Source organism: Teleopsis dalmanni, chromosome 1 (assembly GCF_002237135.1).
Source record: "Teleopsis dalmanni isolate 2A chromosome 1, ASM223713v2, whole genome shotgun sequence".
Classification (NCBI taxonomy): domain Eukaryota; kingdom Metazoa; phylum Arthropoda; class Insecta; order Diptera; family Diopsidae; genus Teleopsis; species Teleopsis dalmanni.
The window spans coordinates 3,615,000-3,632,328 of NC_051846.1; the positions used below are offsets into that span (position 1 = coordinate 3,615,000).

General features: G+C 25.2%; 1 protein-coding gene across 1 annotated transcript in view; it reads right to left on the reverse strand.

The window, feature by feature from the left end:
* Window positions 1-17,329, reverse strand: part of LOC119673358 (RNA polymerase II degradation factor 1) — a 35,171-nt gene that overhangs the window by 14,773 nt on the left and 3,069 nt on the right. The window contains exons 2-3 of the mRNA XM_038084655.1: window positions 12,165-12,191; window positions 6,985-7,182 (exon numbers count right to left, since the gene is read on the reverse strand). Of these exons, the coding sequence (XP_037940583.1) occupies window positions 6,985-7,182; window positions 12,165-12,191 (225 nt within the window). The remainder of the gene's footprint in view (window positions 1-6,984; window positions 7,183-12,164; window positions 12,192-17,329) is intronic.

The following is a 17,329-nucleotide window of genomic DNA, read 5'->3' on the forward strand; positions in this document are numbered from 1 at the left end:
CAAAAATCAAATTTTGATAGCCTAGTTATTATTCTTCTACACTGAGAACTGTAATAACCTGCGGGGGAAGAGTGCACTTTATGGGATAATTTCTGATGTCAGACTATAATGATGCGACGGAAAACTATACTTTATGGCATAATTTTTGATGCCATCTTTAAACACAAAGTTAAAGTACCGAACTACCGTAATCTGATTACCAAATGTTTGTAATATTATTATATATACAATTATTTATGTATTATTTATGTATAAGATGTCTAAAGACTATAGTCAAAATATTGGTAATAACAAAAAATTTTTAAAAAAATTTAAAAAGTAAATTATTGTTTAACATTGATCAATTAGCTATAACATAATATATATTGTTTACTTCTAATAACTTAAAACAATATTTGATTACTTTGTTATATTTATTATTTTTATATTAAAATTTTTATTACCAATGATATATTGTAGGTCAGGCAGTTCTGTTTCTTAGGCTAAACTCTTCTTGTTGATATTTTTACATTTTAAAATTAAATTTATTTTGAAAGATATATAATTTAATTAAAGAAATTTTAGTAAATTTCAAATACCAGTATTACAGATTTTCTTATTATTTATAAACATTTACAATACATATCAATACAAATTTATTTCTTTTTATTTTATACCATTAAAGTCTAATAGTTGTAATTAAAATTATTTTTATTATTTTTAATTATATAGCTTCCTCTATATTTAATGTTTTATGTTAAACATTATAAAAATGTATTAAAGATTTTCCATCGAATAATTTCAAATCGAAAGACTTAAACAAGCAACTTGCCTTTGCAACAATTGACTATGCATGAGAAATTTACGACTGCAATACACATGAGCTATGCCGCCACCAGCCAGCGTAGTAGCTATGTTGCCAATGCCTAGTGTAGTTAGCGCTGTTGTTGTATTTGCTGCTAAAGCAACTTTGGCTTTATGTTCATTTATTTATTTGTTGCTATTTGTTAAAAATTGTTCATAAAATTTTTTTTATTTACTTTTAGTATCACAGTGTACGTTTTATATAGATTTATGTATTTTTTTCACAAAAGCGGTACCATGCACCGGTGTGCACAGCAGCAGCAGCAACAACAACAACAATAACAATAACATGTCAAAAGCACAAATTGCAATTTTTACATACATTTGTACATTTATACGTTTTACGTTTCACATTTTATATTTTATATCTTACATTTCATTTTTTATTTTTATTTCTTTACAGTTCAGTTCAGTGCGTTGCGGTTCGTTGAAGGCACTGCTCTTTGGCATTTCTATATAAAAATTTTTATTGTTGTTTTAATAAGCACAATATCAGCAACAACATCACCAACAACAACACTAAATGAATATCTGTTATGTTTGCAATTTGTTGTTTATACATTTTAATATTTTTTTTTTGGATATAATTTTTTTTTTTGCTATTTTAAAATAGTGTTGCATAGCCTTTGTTAATATTGCAAAATTTTATTTTGTTATTTTTTTTTGGATTTCTGTAGATTGCGTTGCATCTAATGAAGCATTGCAAAGTTGCAATGCTTTCACTTTAGTTACTGCAATACAAAACCAACCATTTTTTATGAAAAACGTTGATAGTTGTTGCTGCTGAAGTGACAGTAGAGCAACTGTAGCAAAGATGTTAATGCACCGCATCAGTTTAGATTGCATGTTGCATGTTGCTTATGCATTTTATAGTCTGACATTTGGACTTTAATGAGCGGAATTTCCCTTGATTGCATTTGGTTTTATACAATGAAATTTTGGACTTTTTCTAATATGAGAAACTTTACAAAATAATAAAATATTATTTAATTTTATAGTCATAATATATTATATTTTTTTGTATACTAACTTTCTTGCTTATTTCAAGTTCACTTTCATTTAAAACTGCTTTGAGGCATTTATGGTTAGTGCATTTTAATAGTTTATGATTAATAGCAATTGAATAAGCTATAAAACAATATTTTAAGTTTTTATTTTCTTATAATATATTATTTTATTGATTTTTATTTTCTATAATGTGCACAATAGTAATACCAACTGTCGCAAAATTTGAAATTACTTGCTAACAATAAAAGTCTGATATATTTTAAGTGCTTTCTGTCAAATTGACGCCCCGTTTAAGGCAAGCAATTGCAGTTGGACTAGCTAAACATTTTCTATGAAAATTTTCTATAAACACTTTCTAGAAACATTTCATAAAAACATTTTCTATAAACATTTTCTATTAAACTGTATTATATGCATTATATTTTATTATTTATAGTATGTTCGAAATAAAATACAGAATGTTTAATTAAAAAGAATAACACAAATGCATCTCAGCTTCTTACATTTACTATTTAAAGAAAACTCATTAAAATTTTAGTATAGAAAATTGCTTCTAATTACTATAATTACTCATTTAACTATAAACTTAATATTTTTTTACTTATAAGTTATCATTTTCAGTAATTATCTTAATTGTTACACATTTATTAACTAAAATTCTGTACGTAACTTAAGAGGAGCGACCAGTTAATATCCCGGCGCTACTCATGTACGAAGATCATGTTATGCTTCATGTTATAATTAAAATAATGTATACAATAAAAATTAATTTTTAAATAATACAATATATATTTTATTTATATATTATACAAAATAATTTTATTTCATTCCAATATTCAAAAATCATACAAAGAAGTACATCAAAAAGCTATTGCGATCTAAAAATCTATATCATAAATCAAATAAATAATATATTTTGTAATGATGCAATCGTTCAGCCATAAAAGTGCTGACACCTTACATCTGCTATCGATATAGAGCAGCAATTTACTTATAAGTATTTACATCCAATTGCTTTAGAATTAATTATTTTCTTATAATTGAATATATTCGAACTTATTCATTCAATGATCAAATGAATTCAATAATCCTATCAACTATAAATTAAATAGCATTTCATTACATATACATTTAAACATATATATATATTACATACACTACTTACAAATTTAATCCAAATCAATTAATTATTCAAAAGACTTTTTCTGAGTTTCCTGTTACCTTAGATTTAGCTAATTAATTATAATGTATGCAAGACATATATATATATATATATATCCAATACCATGGTTCGTTTTTGCGTCTTAATTATTAAGAATATTTAATTTTTAAGTATTCATATGACTCTATGAGTCAGTTTTATTAATAGTTATTAAAAATATTGAACGATCCATATAAAAAATTATTAATAAATATAATAAAATTCATAAATTATAGGTAAGCTAGGAAATTCACATGAAATGGTAAGATAAGGTTTGGGAACACCTAATGTGATTTGCAAAGTGGAAATTAAAATAAATAACAAATAGTTTTTGAAAGCATATGCAAATCAATTTTTTTTTATTAACGAAGTAATAAAAATAACGAAATAATAAACAATTATTGCTATTATATTTAGTATGGTATTTCAAAAAATTTAATTATTATGCATGCAATGCACCGTGTAACCAGGTATACTTACAATTTTCTACAATTGTAAAAGTATGTAACACTTGCATATAAAAATGCATTAAAATTTTAAAATACGAGTATTAATTACATTACTCATAACTATATTGAAGATTAAATCAATTAGATATATTCATTATTGATTTAATAAAATTTTAAGTTGGTACTAAATTAATTTGCCATTTTATTTGAATTTTGGTTTTTTAACCGGCTTGGGAACACGCCTTGTATTTGAAATACTTGAGCTTAAAATATAAAACGATTATAAACTAAATTATATAGTTATATGTTAATAAAAATGTTTTAATTTTCGTTAATAATTAGTATATATGACTATAATTAATTATTAATTCAATTACTTAAGCAGCTGCAAGCGGCACCTTAAGGTTAAGCTTACTGCAATACATACAATGACCTGTAGTTTTATAAATAAATCATAGATTAGATTGAAGATTATAAAGACTATGTAGTTCATTAACGACCTGATGAACAATTGAAATAGCAGGGGTTAGTACAATTGACAATCTGAGTCGAGGTGTATTGCACTTCCCACTTCATCAATAATAATCATAATAATAATAGTGTTTATTTTAAGGTAAGTATAAAAATTTGTTTCTTTAAACTTTAAGAGACATAATATATTTAAATTGGTTTAAATAACTCTCTTAGTGATGTCTCCCATACCTCTCCCGTACAATGTTGTAGTTATTTTTATGAAATACATTATATATAGAGACTATTGTTTTGAGTTCACTAGCTGTTAATAATTTGTTTATTATTTAAAGGTTTTAGAAATAAATAAATATATAATTATGCAAATATACAAAAAAAACAATTTTTATAAGAGCAAATGCATTTAAATAACGAATACATTATATGTATAATAATTTATAAATAGTAAATAATAAAAACAAAAGTAAAGTTAATTGAGTTAAAAGTTAATGCAAGAGCTTAATAGTTTTTAAAATAATATTATAGAAAAAATAGTTTATAAATATTTTAAATTTATATATTTTTATACAATAGCACTAATGGAAAAATGCCATATAGTTGTAAAAATTGTCAGCAGTAAAAGTTTTTCATTATGTTTTTTTAAATAATATTTTTGATTAGTAATAATTCAAAAATTCATAAAAGATTTTTATAATAATTTAATTTTTTTTTATATATATTCAATTTATATTCATTTTTGTTTAAAAATGAATTTAGTAGAAAACGTTATTTAAGTTTTTAGTCAAATAGTCTTTATCTAGAACTTTTTGTTCTAATTAAATGTTGAACTTTAATTAAGCAAAAACGTTAATACATATAAAAGATTAATATAAAAGATTAATATAAAAGATTAACACACATTTTTATATAATTGTTAATGTCAATTAATTACAAGTATCAGACACACATGCACTAAAAAAATTCCATCAAAAAATAAAACTTTTTGAACTTTGATATTTCAACGTAACTATTACAGATTTTTTAATAAATAATTTTTTTTTAAAATTATATTTCATGTTCAACGCACATGTGGACAATTTCCTGTAATTATTTTTAATTTTCAGTCATTTTTTTTGTAAATGAAAATTTTAGTTTCTGAGCTATTATTTCAAAATAAATTTTGTTATTGCAGGTACTTATTATATACATTATTATATACATAGCATGTATAATATAAAAATTCTTTCTGGGCCATTTGCTATTATACTCATACTAATTATAGTATGGACTTATGAATGCTGTTTTTTTTTTAGAATTTATTTCAAGTTGTTAGTCTAAAATCACAAAAAATATTTTTTTTAGATTTAAATTTTGAAAAATAGCAAAACATAATTATATGGTTGAATAAATATTGATTTTTTATCATTATGAAATTTTAAAAGTTTACATTATTTATTTGTATAGTTTCTATAACAGATATTAATATTTAAATAAAATTACAGGCATATAAATAAATAGTACTAATAATTAATAAGATATAAATATTCAAATTTTTTTTTATATCTCTCTTTAAATATTTTAGCTGTATATTTTTATAAATATTCAATATAAAAATTATTCCTGATATTTAATCGAAATTAGCTCCATATTTTTAAAAAAAATTTACTATAAAAATTATTACTAATATATCATCGAAATTTTGTACCTCATAGCACAGTACTAGAACATAATTTTAAGGATTGGATTGAATTAAAAATAAAAAAGCAGTTATTATTAAGAGCAAATATTGTACACTGTGACCTATGAAATTTATCTATTAAATTTTTAATAATAAAGATAATATAGTCTACTAATCTGATTTGGATGCATATTAGCTCATATAAGATCTTTTCAAATACTTAATATTTATGCTGTGTTTGTAGAACATCCAGTAATTGGATCATAATACAGTATATATAAAAAATCGATATTATCATATAATAATTCAATAATAATTTTATAAACTACATTATTATATCTCTAACTTAATAATTGGTTGCTGCTAGATATTTTCAATCGCATCTGTCATATAATTAAATATATTAGATACCAAATAGTTTTACCATGTTAAAATCTTGCTATAATGTCATACCATAAAATAATAATTTAATTATAAATACTTAATTTAATTTTTAAATTTAATTATAAATTATACTATCCCTGAATAATAGGCCTATGAATGTTTTAACTGATACAGTCTAATAGGTGAGTATATGGGTTACCAAATAATTCTATCAAATTAAATAGACAGTAGTTGTTAAATTCTTATTTTTATATTATAAATCAGATTATACCAATGATTTTAAGAATCCACTTAGATATATAATGGACCGAATAAAACTCAGGGGATCCAAAATCACGTTGAGCTCCCAGCAAAGGTTAAAAGGCGATTTAAAGGGAGGTTTTCATTGTAAATAGTAAATCGTTTGCATGATTAATCACCATTGCGCAGATATACGACACTTTTTTGTCTTTTCCACAATTGTGACAGGAATTATTAATTAATTCAATATTCTATTTTAGCATCCAAAACGCTATGATCCGGCAATAAACGTATACCCCAACACTGATATTCTTACGGAGCAGCTCAAAGAAATTGTTCGATTTTTTTAATATTTTTTAACATAGGAACTAAATTATAATTTAATTAAATATATTATAATAATATATTATTAATTAAAAGTTCACTCAATAATCTATCTTAGCTCCTAAAACGCTATGACCCGGCAATAAACCTACCCCAACACTGATATTCTTACAGAGCAGCTCAATAAAATTGTTTAATGTTTTTTTAATATTATTTAATATAGGAACTAAAAAAATAAATTTATAAAATATATTTTAATATCCTTCATACATAATTCGACATTATTCTATATAATTTTTGATGTCTAGTTGATTAGTTTCAATAAAAAATTATTAAATAAATAATAATAACAATAAAGAAATAATTATTAATTATTAACTAGAAATAACAGTTAAATAAAAACTTACCTTATTGACTTGCTGCAAAGTTTCTAACATGAGCTCCTTTTCCAATACAGAATCTAATGCCTGTACTTGATCGCATGATGCTTTGGCTTGCAGATACGAGGAAGCCAAAATGAAGAAGCCCAATACAAAGGACGATACAATAATCGTAAAAGCAGTGATTTTGGCGATTTTCACTGAATTCGATTGACGCTTGTAGGCCTGTAAAAATTATATATAAAAAAAATTTAGATAAAAAGTTATTCACATATAGAAAAAAGTTAATTTTTTTTTAAACTACAAGCATATGCAATAACTAAAAAGATGTAACTACACAAATTTTACTTGAAGTGTAATTTAAGTGTAACCTTTAAAAAGCAATCGAATACCACGTTTTAACCTTGCAAAACATGACAATAGAAATTAAAGCCGAGAAAAGTCATAATGCAGCTACAAAATGTGTTAGGTTTTTGTTAATATTTTGTAGTTAAATAAAAATTAAGATTTCGTATTTTAATGTAAAGATTGAAATTCAAAGTCACTAAAAAGCAATAGCGAGAGAAGCAGTACAAATAATGTAAACTGAGACTCATAAACTAATCAACCTTAACGCTCGAGTGAAGTCAATGCGCTGCCGTAAAAATGACAAGATCATGACTGCGAAAAATGATTTCAAAGATGCAATAAAAAACTGGCGAATCGTTAATGCAAATTGTTAATGTTAATTTATGTGCAATAATAAAAAAAACTAATAATGCTAACTGAAATGGTGTCACCATGGCAGAGTGTCTGTCCGCCACATTAATTGTTGCAACAAAGCAACAAAGCAGCAAAGTGCACTCTACAAGCAACGAAGTGCAGTGAGACAATTTCGTATTTAATAATTATTTTTATTTTGAACTCATCAATTTTGTGGATAGTTTCTACTTGCCAGCTTAAGTTTATATATTATATTTTTTTTTGTTACTTAATGCTGAGACAACGAAATTGTTTTAAAATTTCGAAAACGTTATCAAAAGAAATTCGCCGTTCGTATCTCAAGTTCAAGTTAAGTTTAAGGTGAAATTTTAGAAAGCAACAAATATTTTTGTTTTTCAAAATATTTTTGTTTTTGGTTGTGATTTGCATATATTTTATTATTATTTATTTTTACTTGTATTTTTATTTTTATTTTGTATTTTATTTTTTTATAATGAGGATTTTTCGAACAATAGTGAAACTACAACAACAAAATTTTATTTTATATTATTTTAATTAATTGAATTTTTGCCTGATCATACAGCTGTTTAGAATATTGCCAAATACCCATCATCAATGGTCTAGGAAATAGTTCTTGTATTTAATTATTTGTCAATAATTATAATTCGTAAATAATTTTTTGAGACTGCAAGTACCAGGAATCGAACTCGTGTCCTGCCAACTGACCCAAAGCCGTACTTGAAAGTTTTATTAAAAAATTCACTTGCTGTATTTATATTAGAACGAAATCATAAACTAGCTGTAGAATAATTGAATTAATTAATTATATTTTTATATTTAATTGTTAAATTTCAATACTATTCTATTTGTAGAGGCAAATAATGTTGCATATATTTTTTGATATATAGATTTTTATTATTTATCTTATTTCATTATATATGTTTAAGGTTTACTGACTTATTTTTTTACATATATATATTTTTATATATTTATTTAAAGAAAATATTTACTACCATTTTAACATTCCTAAAGTTAAGTTCTGTAAAATTTGTTTTGAAAAAAAAAAGAGATTTTATATTTTTAGAGAACTGATGTGCTTTACTAATTGCAGTTAATTTAAAATTCTTTAAGTATTTTGCTGTTAAGATAATAATTGCTTTAGGATTTATGGTTGCTGTCACGGTGACCACAACATTGATTGGTAAATGCCAACAAGTGATTTCCTGCTTCAGCTTGTAATGCTTCAGGTAGCTCAAGCTCTCAACTAATTTGCATTAAATAAAAATGCAACGAAATGCATATAAAAAACTATAGTGTTTCCAGTGACAGGTTGGTTTCGCTGATTAGTGACGCTTGGCATTCTAAAGAAGTTGGCTAACTTGTTGTGATTGTTAGCACAATGTACGTCATGTGTGCTTCTATGCCAATACCACATCAAATGCGGATGTGCATTAATCAATTTTGTTCTTACACAAAATTCTCATAGATACTGTTAATTGAGTTTATGGTAGTAGTAATGATGGATTGAAAATATATAAACTTAAATGCTACAGACTTATGACTTCCGTTTGGTAGAGACTTTCCTTTAATTTCTTTAAAATTTAGGTTAAAATTTTAGTATTCGAAACGAAATGTACATTTTAAGATTGATGACTCCTGTCTGAATATTTAATGAAGAGAAACCTTTTATAATCAATATTATAAAGGTTATTTTTTTTTAAATTTAAATATGAAGAGTTAATAAAGTAAATACACATATATATGGTAACTTCTACTAATAGTTTCTTTCTTTTTCCATCCTTTATGAAAAACATTGCAGTTAAATAGCTTTTGCAATATCTGTATTTATTATATGGTAGCCTGTTCAAGCTGGAATCTATGATAATGAATAAACGGACGTATTGCAAGAACCGAATTAGTCATACAATTTTGTGAACCAAAGCTTTATTTTAAAATTAATCGTTCAAAAACTAAGAATCAAATTGAAATTTAGAAGAAAACTAAATTCCGTTGTTTAAGGAAGTTTAAGGAACTGGTCTTCATTACAAGTATGACTCTTCTTAATAATATAGAAAAGGAGTTGCAGGGAATTTAGGACACATCTTGGCCTAAATTACCATCTTGACAGGATTGGTTTATCGCATATGACAGAATCAAATCATCTCTGCCTCGAAGGGAATAGGTTTTTCTAGTCATATTTTTGGTGATTGTCCGAGATAGTAGCTGAGATAGTAGCTTATACTCTTATCTGATTTTAAGAACTCTTCAATGAAGAATATTATAATAATGTCTGTCTAATAATGTAAGTTGTCGGCTTGAAAGGTATTAAATTGTCATTTATATTTTTTTGACTTTTCTGGTTAGTAGAAAGATATTGAGTGAGAGAACTTCTAGTATCTAGTATATGGGTTGGCATGGAATACACAAGATAGCAGAAGTCCTGGTGCGCCAGCGAAAACGTTTATCATATAAATGATAAAATCATTTACTAATAAATACAAATACATTAATAAATAAATTAATTTAAATATATAAAATAAATATGCTAACCATTGCCCTCTTAATATTCATTTTGCTTTCTTTTATTTTAATTAATTATTTTTTAGTCTTTACAAATTTTGTATAACATATTGTACTCAACAAAATCAATATGTCAAAAATAAGCATTTAATATAATTTAAAAGTGATGCCAATTTGTCTCAACCAGACTTAATGCTGTTTTTTTATAACTCTGAAAGTAAAGATTACGTTTAATGACTAAATTTTTGTAGTACTTTTTTATATGGAATTTTATGTCAATTTTTCGCGCGAAATTGATGTTAATACTAGACTTTACGTAAAAAGTATTTGTATTTCAGAATTTTTATTTATTTATTTGTTTTAAAAGTGATGCCATTTTATTTCAACCAGACTTAATGCTGTTTTTTTTACAACTTTGAAAGAAAAAATTATAAAGTTTAATGCCAATTTTTCGCGCGAAATTAATTCAATACTACCCTTGACGTAAAAAGTCTTTGTATTTAAAATTTTTTTTTTCATTTATTTTAGATATAATTATTTATTATATTTGAATTAAATATTTTTTTGCCAATATTTTAATTGCATTGTATAGTGATACATACATCAATAGTAATATATTTTATTTGATATATCTTTAATAATCTTTAGATTGTTAGATTGTTTATTTTTATAAAAATTTTGTAAATGAAAAGTGTATAAAAATATGTAAATAAAATTTTAGTTTAATGATTTATTGAAAGATGTGTTAGCCAGGAAGCAATTTAATCACATGCATATTTGCACAAAATAAATACTGAGATGCTAAATTGAATTGTTCAATTCAACGGTAGTTCAGATAAGTTATATATATAAAAGTCATAAATATATTATATGCACATTTATTCATGTTGTCTAAGGAATTTATTGAAAGCATACATAAAATTTAATTGTTAATTGTTGAAATGCTGTTAATTTTATTGGAGGCAGTATAAATTGGCAATTACCTCAACGTATTCTTTTATTGTTGTTCGATTGTAGAATTTGAATTTGAATTTGTGTTGTGTTGTGTTGTGTAATTGCGCCAAATCAATTTCATATTGAAAATTATTATGGAAAAAAAATAATATAATATCAACAAAGCTATTTTTCAATTAACAAACGTAATATTGCAAATTTCGTAAGCTTTTTTGGCAGCAGTGCGAAATTTAAAGTCAACACTTCAAGAAAGGCAAAGGCACTTACAAAAACCACGTCAAATCTTGGGTTCCATAAAGCATAATAACGCGTTTGTTATGCAATCCAAAAAGTAACTGACAAATTATTGAAAAATCCAAAATCCGTACGAAATTGTACATTTATTTGCCAAATGTTTAGAATGTTATTATGAAAGCAAACAAACTTCATTTACTCGCAAATGCGAAATTTAACACAATTGGCACTGAGTTTGCGGCGGCGCGACTTGACACTCCTTTGAAATTCGCAGTCTTTGGAGATGTGTGAAAACTACACGGAATTGTTTTGAAGATGCAACGACGAAGGTGCGTGTTTGGTTTGTTTGTTGAGCTCATGCGATGAATATGCCCTCAACTTTATTTAACATACAATTGTCATCGTAAAATAATAAATAAAATATAAAATAAATAAACGAGAGATAATAAAAGATACTCAGATGTGTATGAAATAAAATGTGACTTGTTTAAAAGCTATAAGCTATAAGCGCAAAATATGTAAGTGAAGGCTTTGCGAAATTTATGCAGACGTGTTATATGCAATTTTGTGCTGGTGTAGATGTTGGTTGGTAATCTGTGATGGTGAAAAGGTGCAAAGTGTTGAAATCTTCGTAAATTCGAAAATAATACAAAAATTTTGTAGAAAGTAGCACACAACTCATGTGACAATAGCGGTGCAACAGTTTTAGTGAGTACAGTGACTACAGTGATTACAGTGACTATGTTGACTACAGTGCATTTCAAATGTGTTACAAACAAAAGACTTAAGTGACAAACCTGATGATTAAAGTTAAAAAATCCCAGCTGCAAATATTTTAAACAAATAATTCATTCCAATTCATTTAATTTTTTTCACCGTTGTTGTTTGGATTGGGTTGGGTTGGATTTCAAAATGGTTTTGATGTTGTATGGATGCAGTAAATACGATACATTCATTTTGTTTTTTGGATTTTTGTAATGGTGTTGATTTTGGTTGTCGATATAAATAAAACCAAAAAAAAAAAAAAACAGAAAAACACAATGGAAAAATAACACATAACATCATTTAATTTATATTGACTTTTGTTTAAAATTATATAAAAAGTGTTAATAAGATATTCAAAACTAATAATAAATATAAGACGAGCTTAAGATAATGGATTTTTTTTGTTTTTCAGAAATTAATAGCTGTTATGATTAATGAGTTAATTTAGTTAAGCTGCTTAAATTGTTTTACTTTATTTTTTTAAACAAATAAATAAAAATCTTAAGTATAAAAATATTTAAATTAAAAATTACGAAATGTTATTATGATGTTCTAAAAATTTTGTGTTCTAAACATAAATTGGTTCTTTAAAGTGAGTAAAACTAATAAAATAATCTATAATTCAATAACTGCAGAAAAGCTCAAATATGGTAGTCTGGTATTGTAACTTTACGTTTTGGTGATGTGTGTTGTTCATCACTACACTTGTCATCACTATACTTTTCTTTGTGAGATTATGGAAAGGATTGGGTTTAGGTAGACAAATTTTAACCGCTTTATAACTGAATTTCCATCAAGTTATAGCTAAACTATTACCAAATATTTGTCGGCAAGTCATCGAAAACAGTCTCAAAAGGATCCAGTATAATACTTTCTTTTATTGTATATTATAAGGTCCCAATTTCACTATAAGAAGCTATATGAAAGACATTTAAATGATATTTGTACATATTTCATATCTAACGACTTATTGATTCCAAAGAGTATAAGAAAAAAATCTTAATCAGAATTTCGTTTAATTTATGTTTACTTTTGTAACCATAAAAGGGTTAAACCCTATATCTACATAAGCTTATTAATTAAGTTATAATCATTAAAATATTCCCAAAAGTGCTGAAAAAATTATAAATTATTATAAATTATAAATTTTATATTATTTAAACATTGTAATGTTTTATAACTTCTTTTTGGTGTACTGCAGCTTAGTTGTCGGTAATTTATTTTGAGAGGAGAATTATAGAGAATCATGTGAATATTCTGGTACCTTAAGTGATTATGGGACATTGTATTCTAATGATACTTACTAATGGTAAGTCTATTTTGCAGAGTATTATCTAATATAACAAAAGCATAGCCGAAATAATTGAAGCTTTGAAATTACATCATGTATATGTAATTATGTATACTCATATATAATATATATGTATATATATAATGTATAATAATTAAAAAAAAATCTCGTTTTATTTAGCCCTGGAGCTTTATTAGTTATCTATATCTTTAGCTGAGGTTTTTATGTGGTACTTAGTACAACCCAATTTATTATACTCCAAATATTTATTAATCTAATTATTTAGCTATTCTAATAAATACCAAAACAATTTAATGCTTATAACTACTGATATTTAGCTGCTGTATCTTTTTTAGTTATTTATTCAACTAATATATTTAAAGGCTTATGTGTGGTACTTAGGGTCACCCATTTCAATATATATTTATTATTCTAATTATTTAGCTATTCTAAAAAAGACTTCTATAATTAAATAGTTGTAATTACAGAAATTTTGCGATTTGAAAATTGTAGTTTGTAAATATTCCCTAAATATTTATTGATCCAATTATTTAACTATTATAATTGATACTAAAAAATAATATAATACTCCTAACTACTGAAATTTAGCTTCCTTAGCTACATCTTGAAATGATATCATTAAAGACTCCATGGTTTGTGTATAACTAAAGTATTGTAATTATACAATTTAATTAAATATATTAAAATATAATATAAATTAATTTTAAAAAAGGGTATCTGTTGTTCTAGGTGCTCAACGTTTTGAGATAGTGAGGAATATACAAGAGTGCATAGAAAAATTGAACAAATTAATATTATATTTACTTCCTACACAATTAATAAGCTTTCAAATATCTTTAATGAGATATTAAAAAATTATAAATAATTTTTCCTACCCACAGTAAAATTCCAATTTGAAAAATTCATAAACAAATAAATTTCAGTTTTAACTACAACAATGAATTGTGATTGTGTGGCAATACTGTGAAGTGTAAAATTTTCTGCTTTACTGCACAGAGTAACCAGTTTGTGGGTACATGGCACCAATGTCGTAAGTTTCGGTTTCGAGTTATCATGATGAAAAAATCTACTTTGTAAATCACTTCTATATTAGCTGAGTGATTTTTTTCCAGCTCTGTGTATTTTTCACAAATATATGCATACACTGTGAAGTATCTATAAATGTGGAAATATTTTTTCAATTATTTTTATAAGTTTTTTTCTAATTTATAAGAAAATTGAAATGTGGTGTAAAGTAAATATCAAACGTGACTACGAAATTAGCAATGAATTCAAGTTTTTTTTTTTTTGTTTTACTATGCAAATAATACAGTACTAAAAAATATTAAAAATTTAAATACGGCTTGAATCTCAAATTAGTACAAATCTATTTGCACTTCGTTGAGAATTAGTTCAGCTCGTTTCCAGCATAAACTTCTAGATACAAGTTTATAAATGCAAATTGAATGTTAGCAAAGCTAGAATATAAAGATGAGAAATTGTAAGAGGGTGTCGTCACTATTCCAATATCTAGAACAATTTCTTCTGTAATTATAGTTTTCTAAACTACAGTTCTTATATAAACATTTATAATTTATTTTAATAGCAGATGATAACTGAGTGATTGAAGACTCTATATAGAGAAACGCAAAGGGTAATCATTATTTATGAAATGGTTTTTATTGTAATTTTTATTAGCATATCAAATTGCAGTAATTAAAAATTATCGGCAGAGAAAATCTTTATTTTAATTGCTAAGCTTTTATTTTATGTATAAAATATATTAATATGCGCAATAAATGCGAAAATATTACCGGAATATAATGAAATTTTTCTAGAATAATGGAATTTCCCAAAATATTCTCTATACGGAATACGATACAATGATTTCCATGCAAATTTAGACAGACGCCAGCAACAGTTGCTGTCTTATCTGAGCGCTACTTGAATTGTAAATTAAGTTACCAAAACATATAAAGTGAATATGTTGTCGATAAAAACGTTGTTTTCTTAGTTAAATAAAAAACTACTTCTGTTTATGTAAATAATAAATGGCATAAATATGTGAAGATGTACAATATTTGCTGCCCTGGTGCCACAAACCTAACTGAAGGTGAGGTTTTGTATGAAATCTCATTGCATACAATATGAAATCTGCTGAAAAAGCAAAGCATAAAGACTCACACAAATGAACTCGCGAACTGAATGACAATTATTTTGCAATTTTTAAAATTATGTGCATTGTTAAAGACCTTTCAGTTAAATTGTTTTTAGGCTAAACACGCTTTTTAGTAGCTGCACAGTAGCAGAAGCAACAATAAATAATGTTGCAATCACGTTTTTGGGTCTCATATGTTGCTGACGTTCAGCTTCAATCAAGTAAAATCCGACTCTGTAAGATAGTTCATTGCAATACGTTTAACTGCCATCAAATGCACCCACCACACGCTTGCCTAAACTTATCAAAATTCTAATTAAAATACTAGTCATGTACTGCAATCAGAACAGAACTGCATTGATGCAATTTATGAATATTGCAGTTGCTACTGTGCATGCCGCTACCGGCAGCAAAAATAATCACGTTTTCTGTACTCAGTCATCTTTAAGATACAGAATTTGGAATTCATATAAAACATTTAATAGTATTCACATATAAAGTGAACACCAAACAAAAATATATTCTTTAATAGCGCAAAAAATTAAAATATTTGAGGAATTCAGAAAATAAATTAAATAATATTATTCGCTTATTACTTTCTGGACACCTTAGGTGACTTTTAAACCTCAAAAGGCATGCGTAATGCGAAAACGTATCTTTAATGTCAACAAAAATATGTTAATGATTTTATTTTGAAGCCAAAACAAGACGTAGTTTCAGTTGACAAATGTACTGAGTCATGGAGTATGGTTGGGAAGAAAACTGAAAGTGGTTTATTTATCATTCAAATCGTAATGAATACTCAAACAGTGCCATTTCCTTTCGATTTGCTGATGTGGTTTCGAATTTCCAGCTAAAAAATGCCTGTCTAATAAATCTTTCTTTTATCGTTTTGAAAGTGACTCAGTAGAAACTGTTTGATATTTTATATTTTAGTTTTTATGGGGTTTAACATTTTTGAATTATGGTTCAAAGCTTAATGGATTTCAACTTTTAAGAAAAAAAATCTCTGAGTATTAAATCTTTTTTTTTTTTTTTTTTCAGTTGAAAGTGGGTCTGTATGTTGTTGTGAAATATGATTGCATAGGGATTAATAACAAGTAAATAAGTCCAAAGTTGAGGATTTGTTAATGTTTAGCAAGTATTATTAGTTATATATAAATAAAAAATTTTAACTTAAAATTATCTTTAATTTATAGATATGAGTACACGTGATTTAGAAAAAATTAATTTGAATTTGCAGAACAGCTGTTGAGTGTATGATATCAAATTCCGCAAAAATAAATTAAATAAATATGAATTATTCACTGGAGTCTTATTACTTTTTTTTTAACTAAAATTATTGTTTATTACATCTGTTTTAAAAGTTCCACAATAGTTATGAAAATAAAATATTTTTGGAGTCATACTTTTCTTAGAATAAATTGCTAGTCTGTAATATAGATTGAATTCTTTTGATATTTGTTTATTGAGATATATATACACATGTATATATATCGAACTATATTATGAAATAGCATAATAGTTAATTATTACAATTTTATATTCTATAGCATTCTATACATTCTATAAAATCTCAAAAATAAATGTTGATCTCCCTAAAGATAATGAAGTATCAATAAATAGATAGCAAGAATTTTAGATAGGGAGTGGATTATTCTACAAAGGTTGGTATTAAATAAACCTAAATTGAAACCTAATAATTTGACGTAAACTATTTTATAAGAAGGTACAAGAAATGCTTAAGA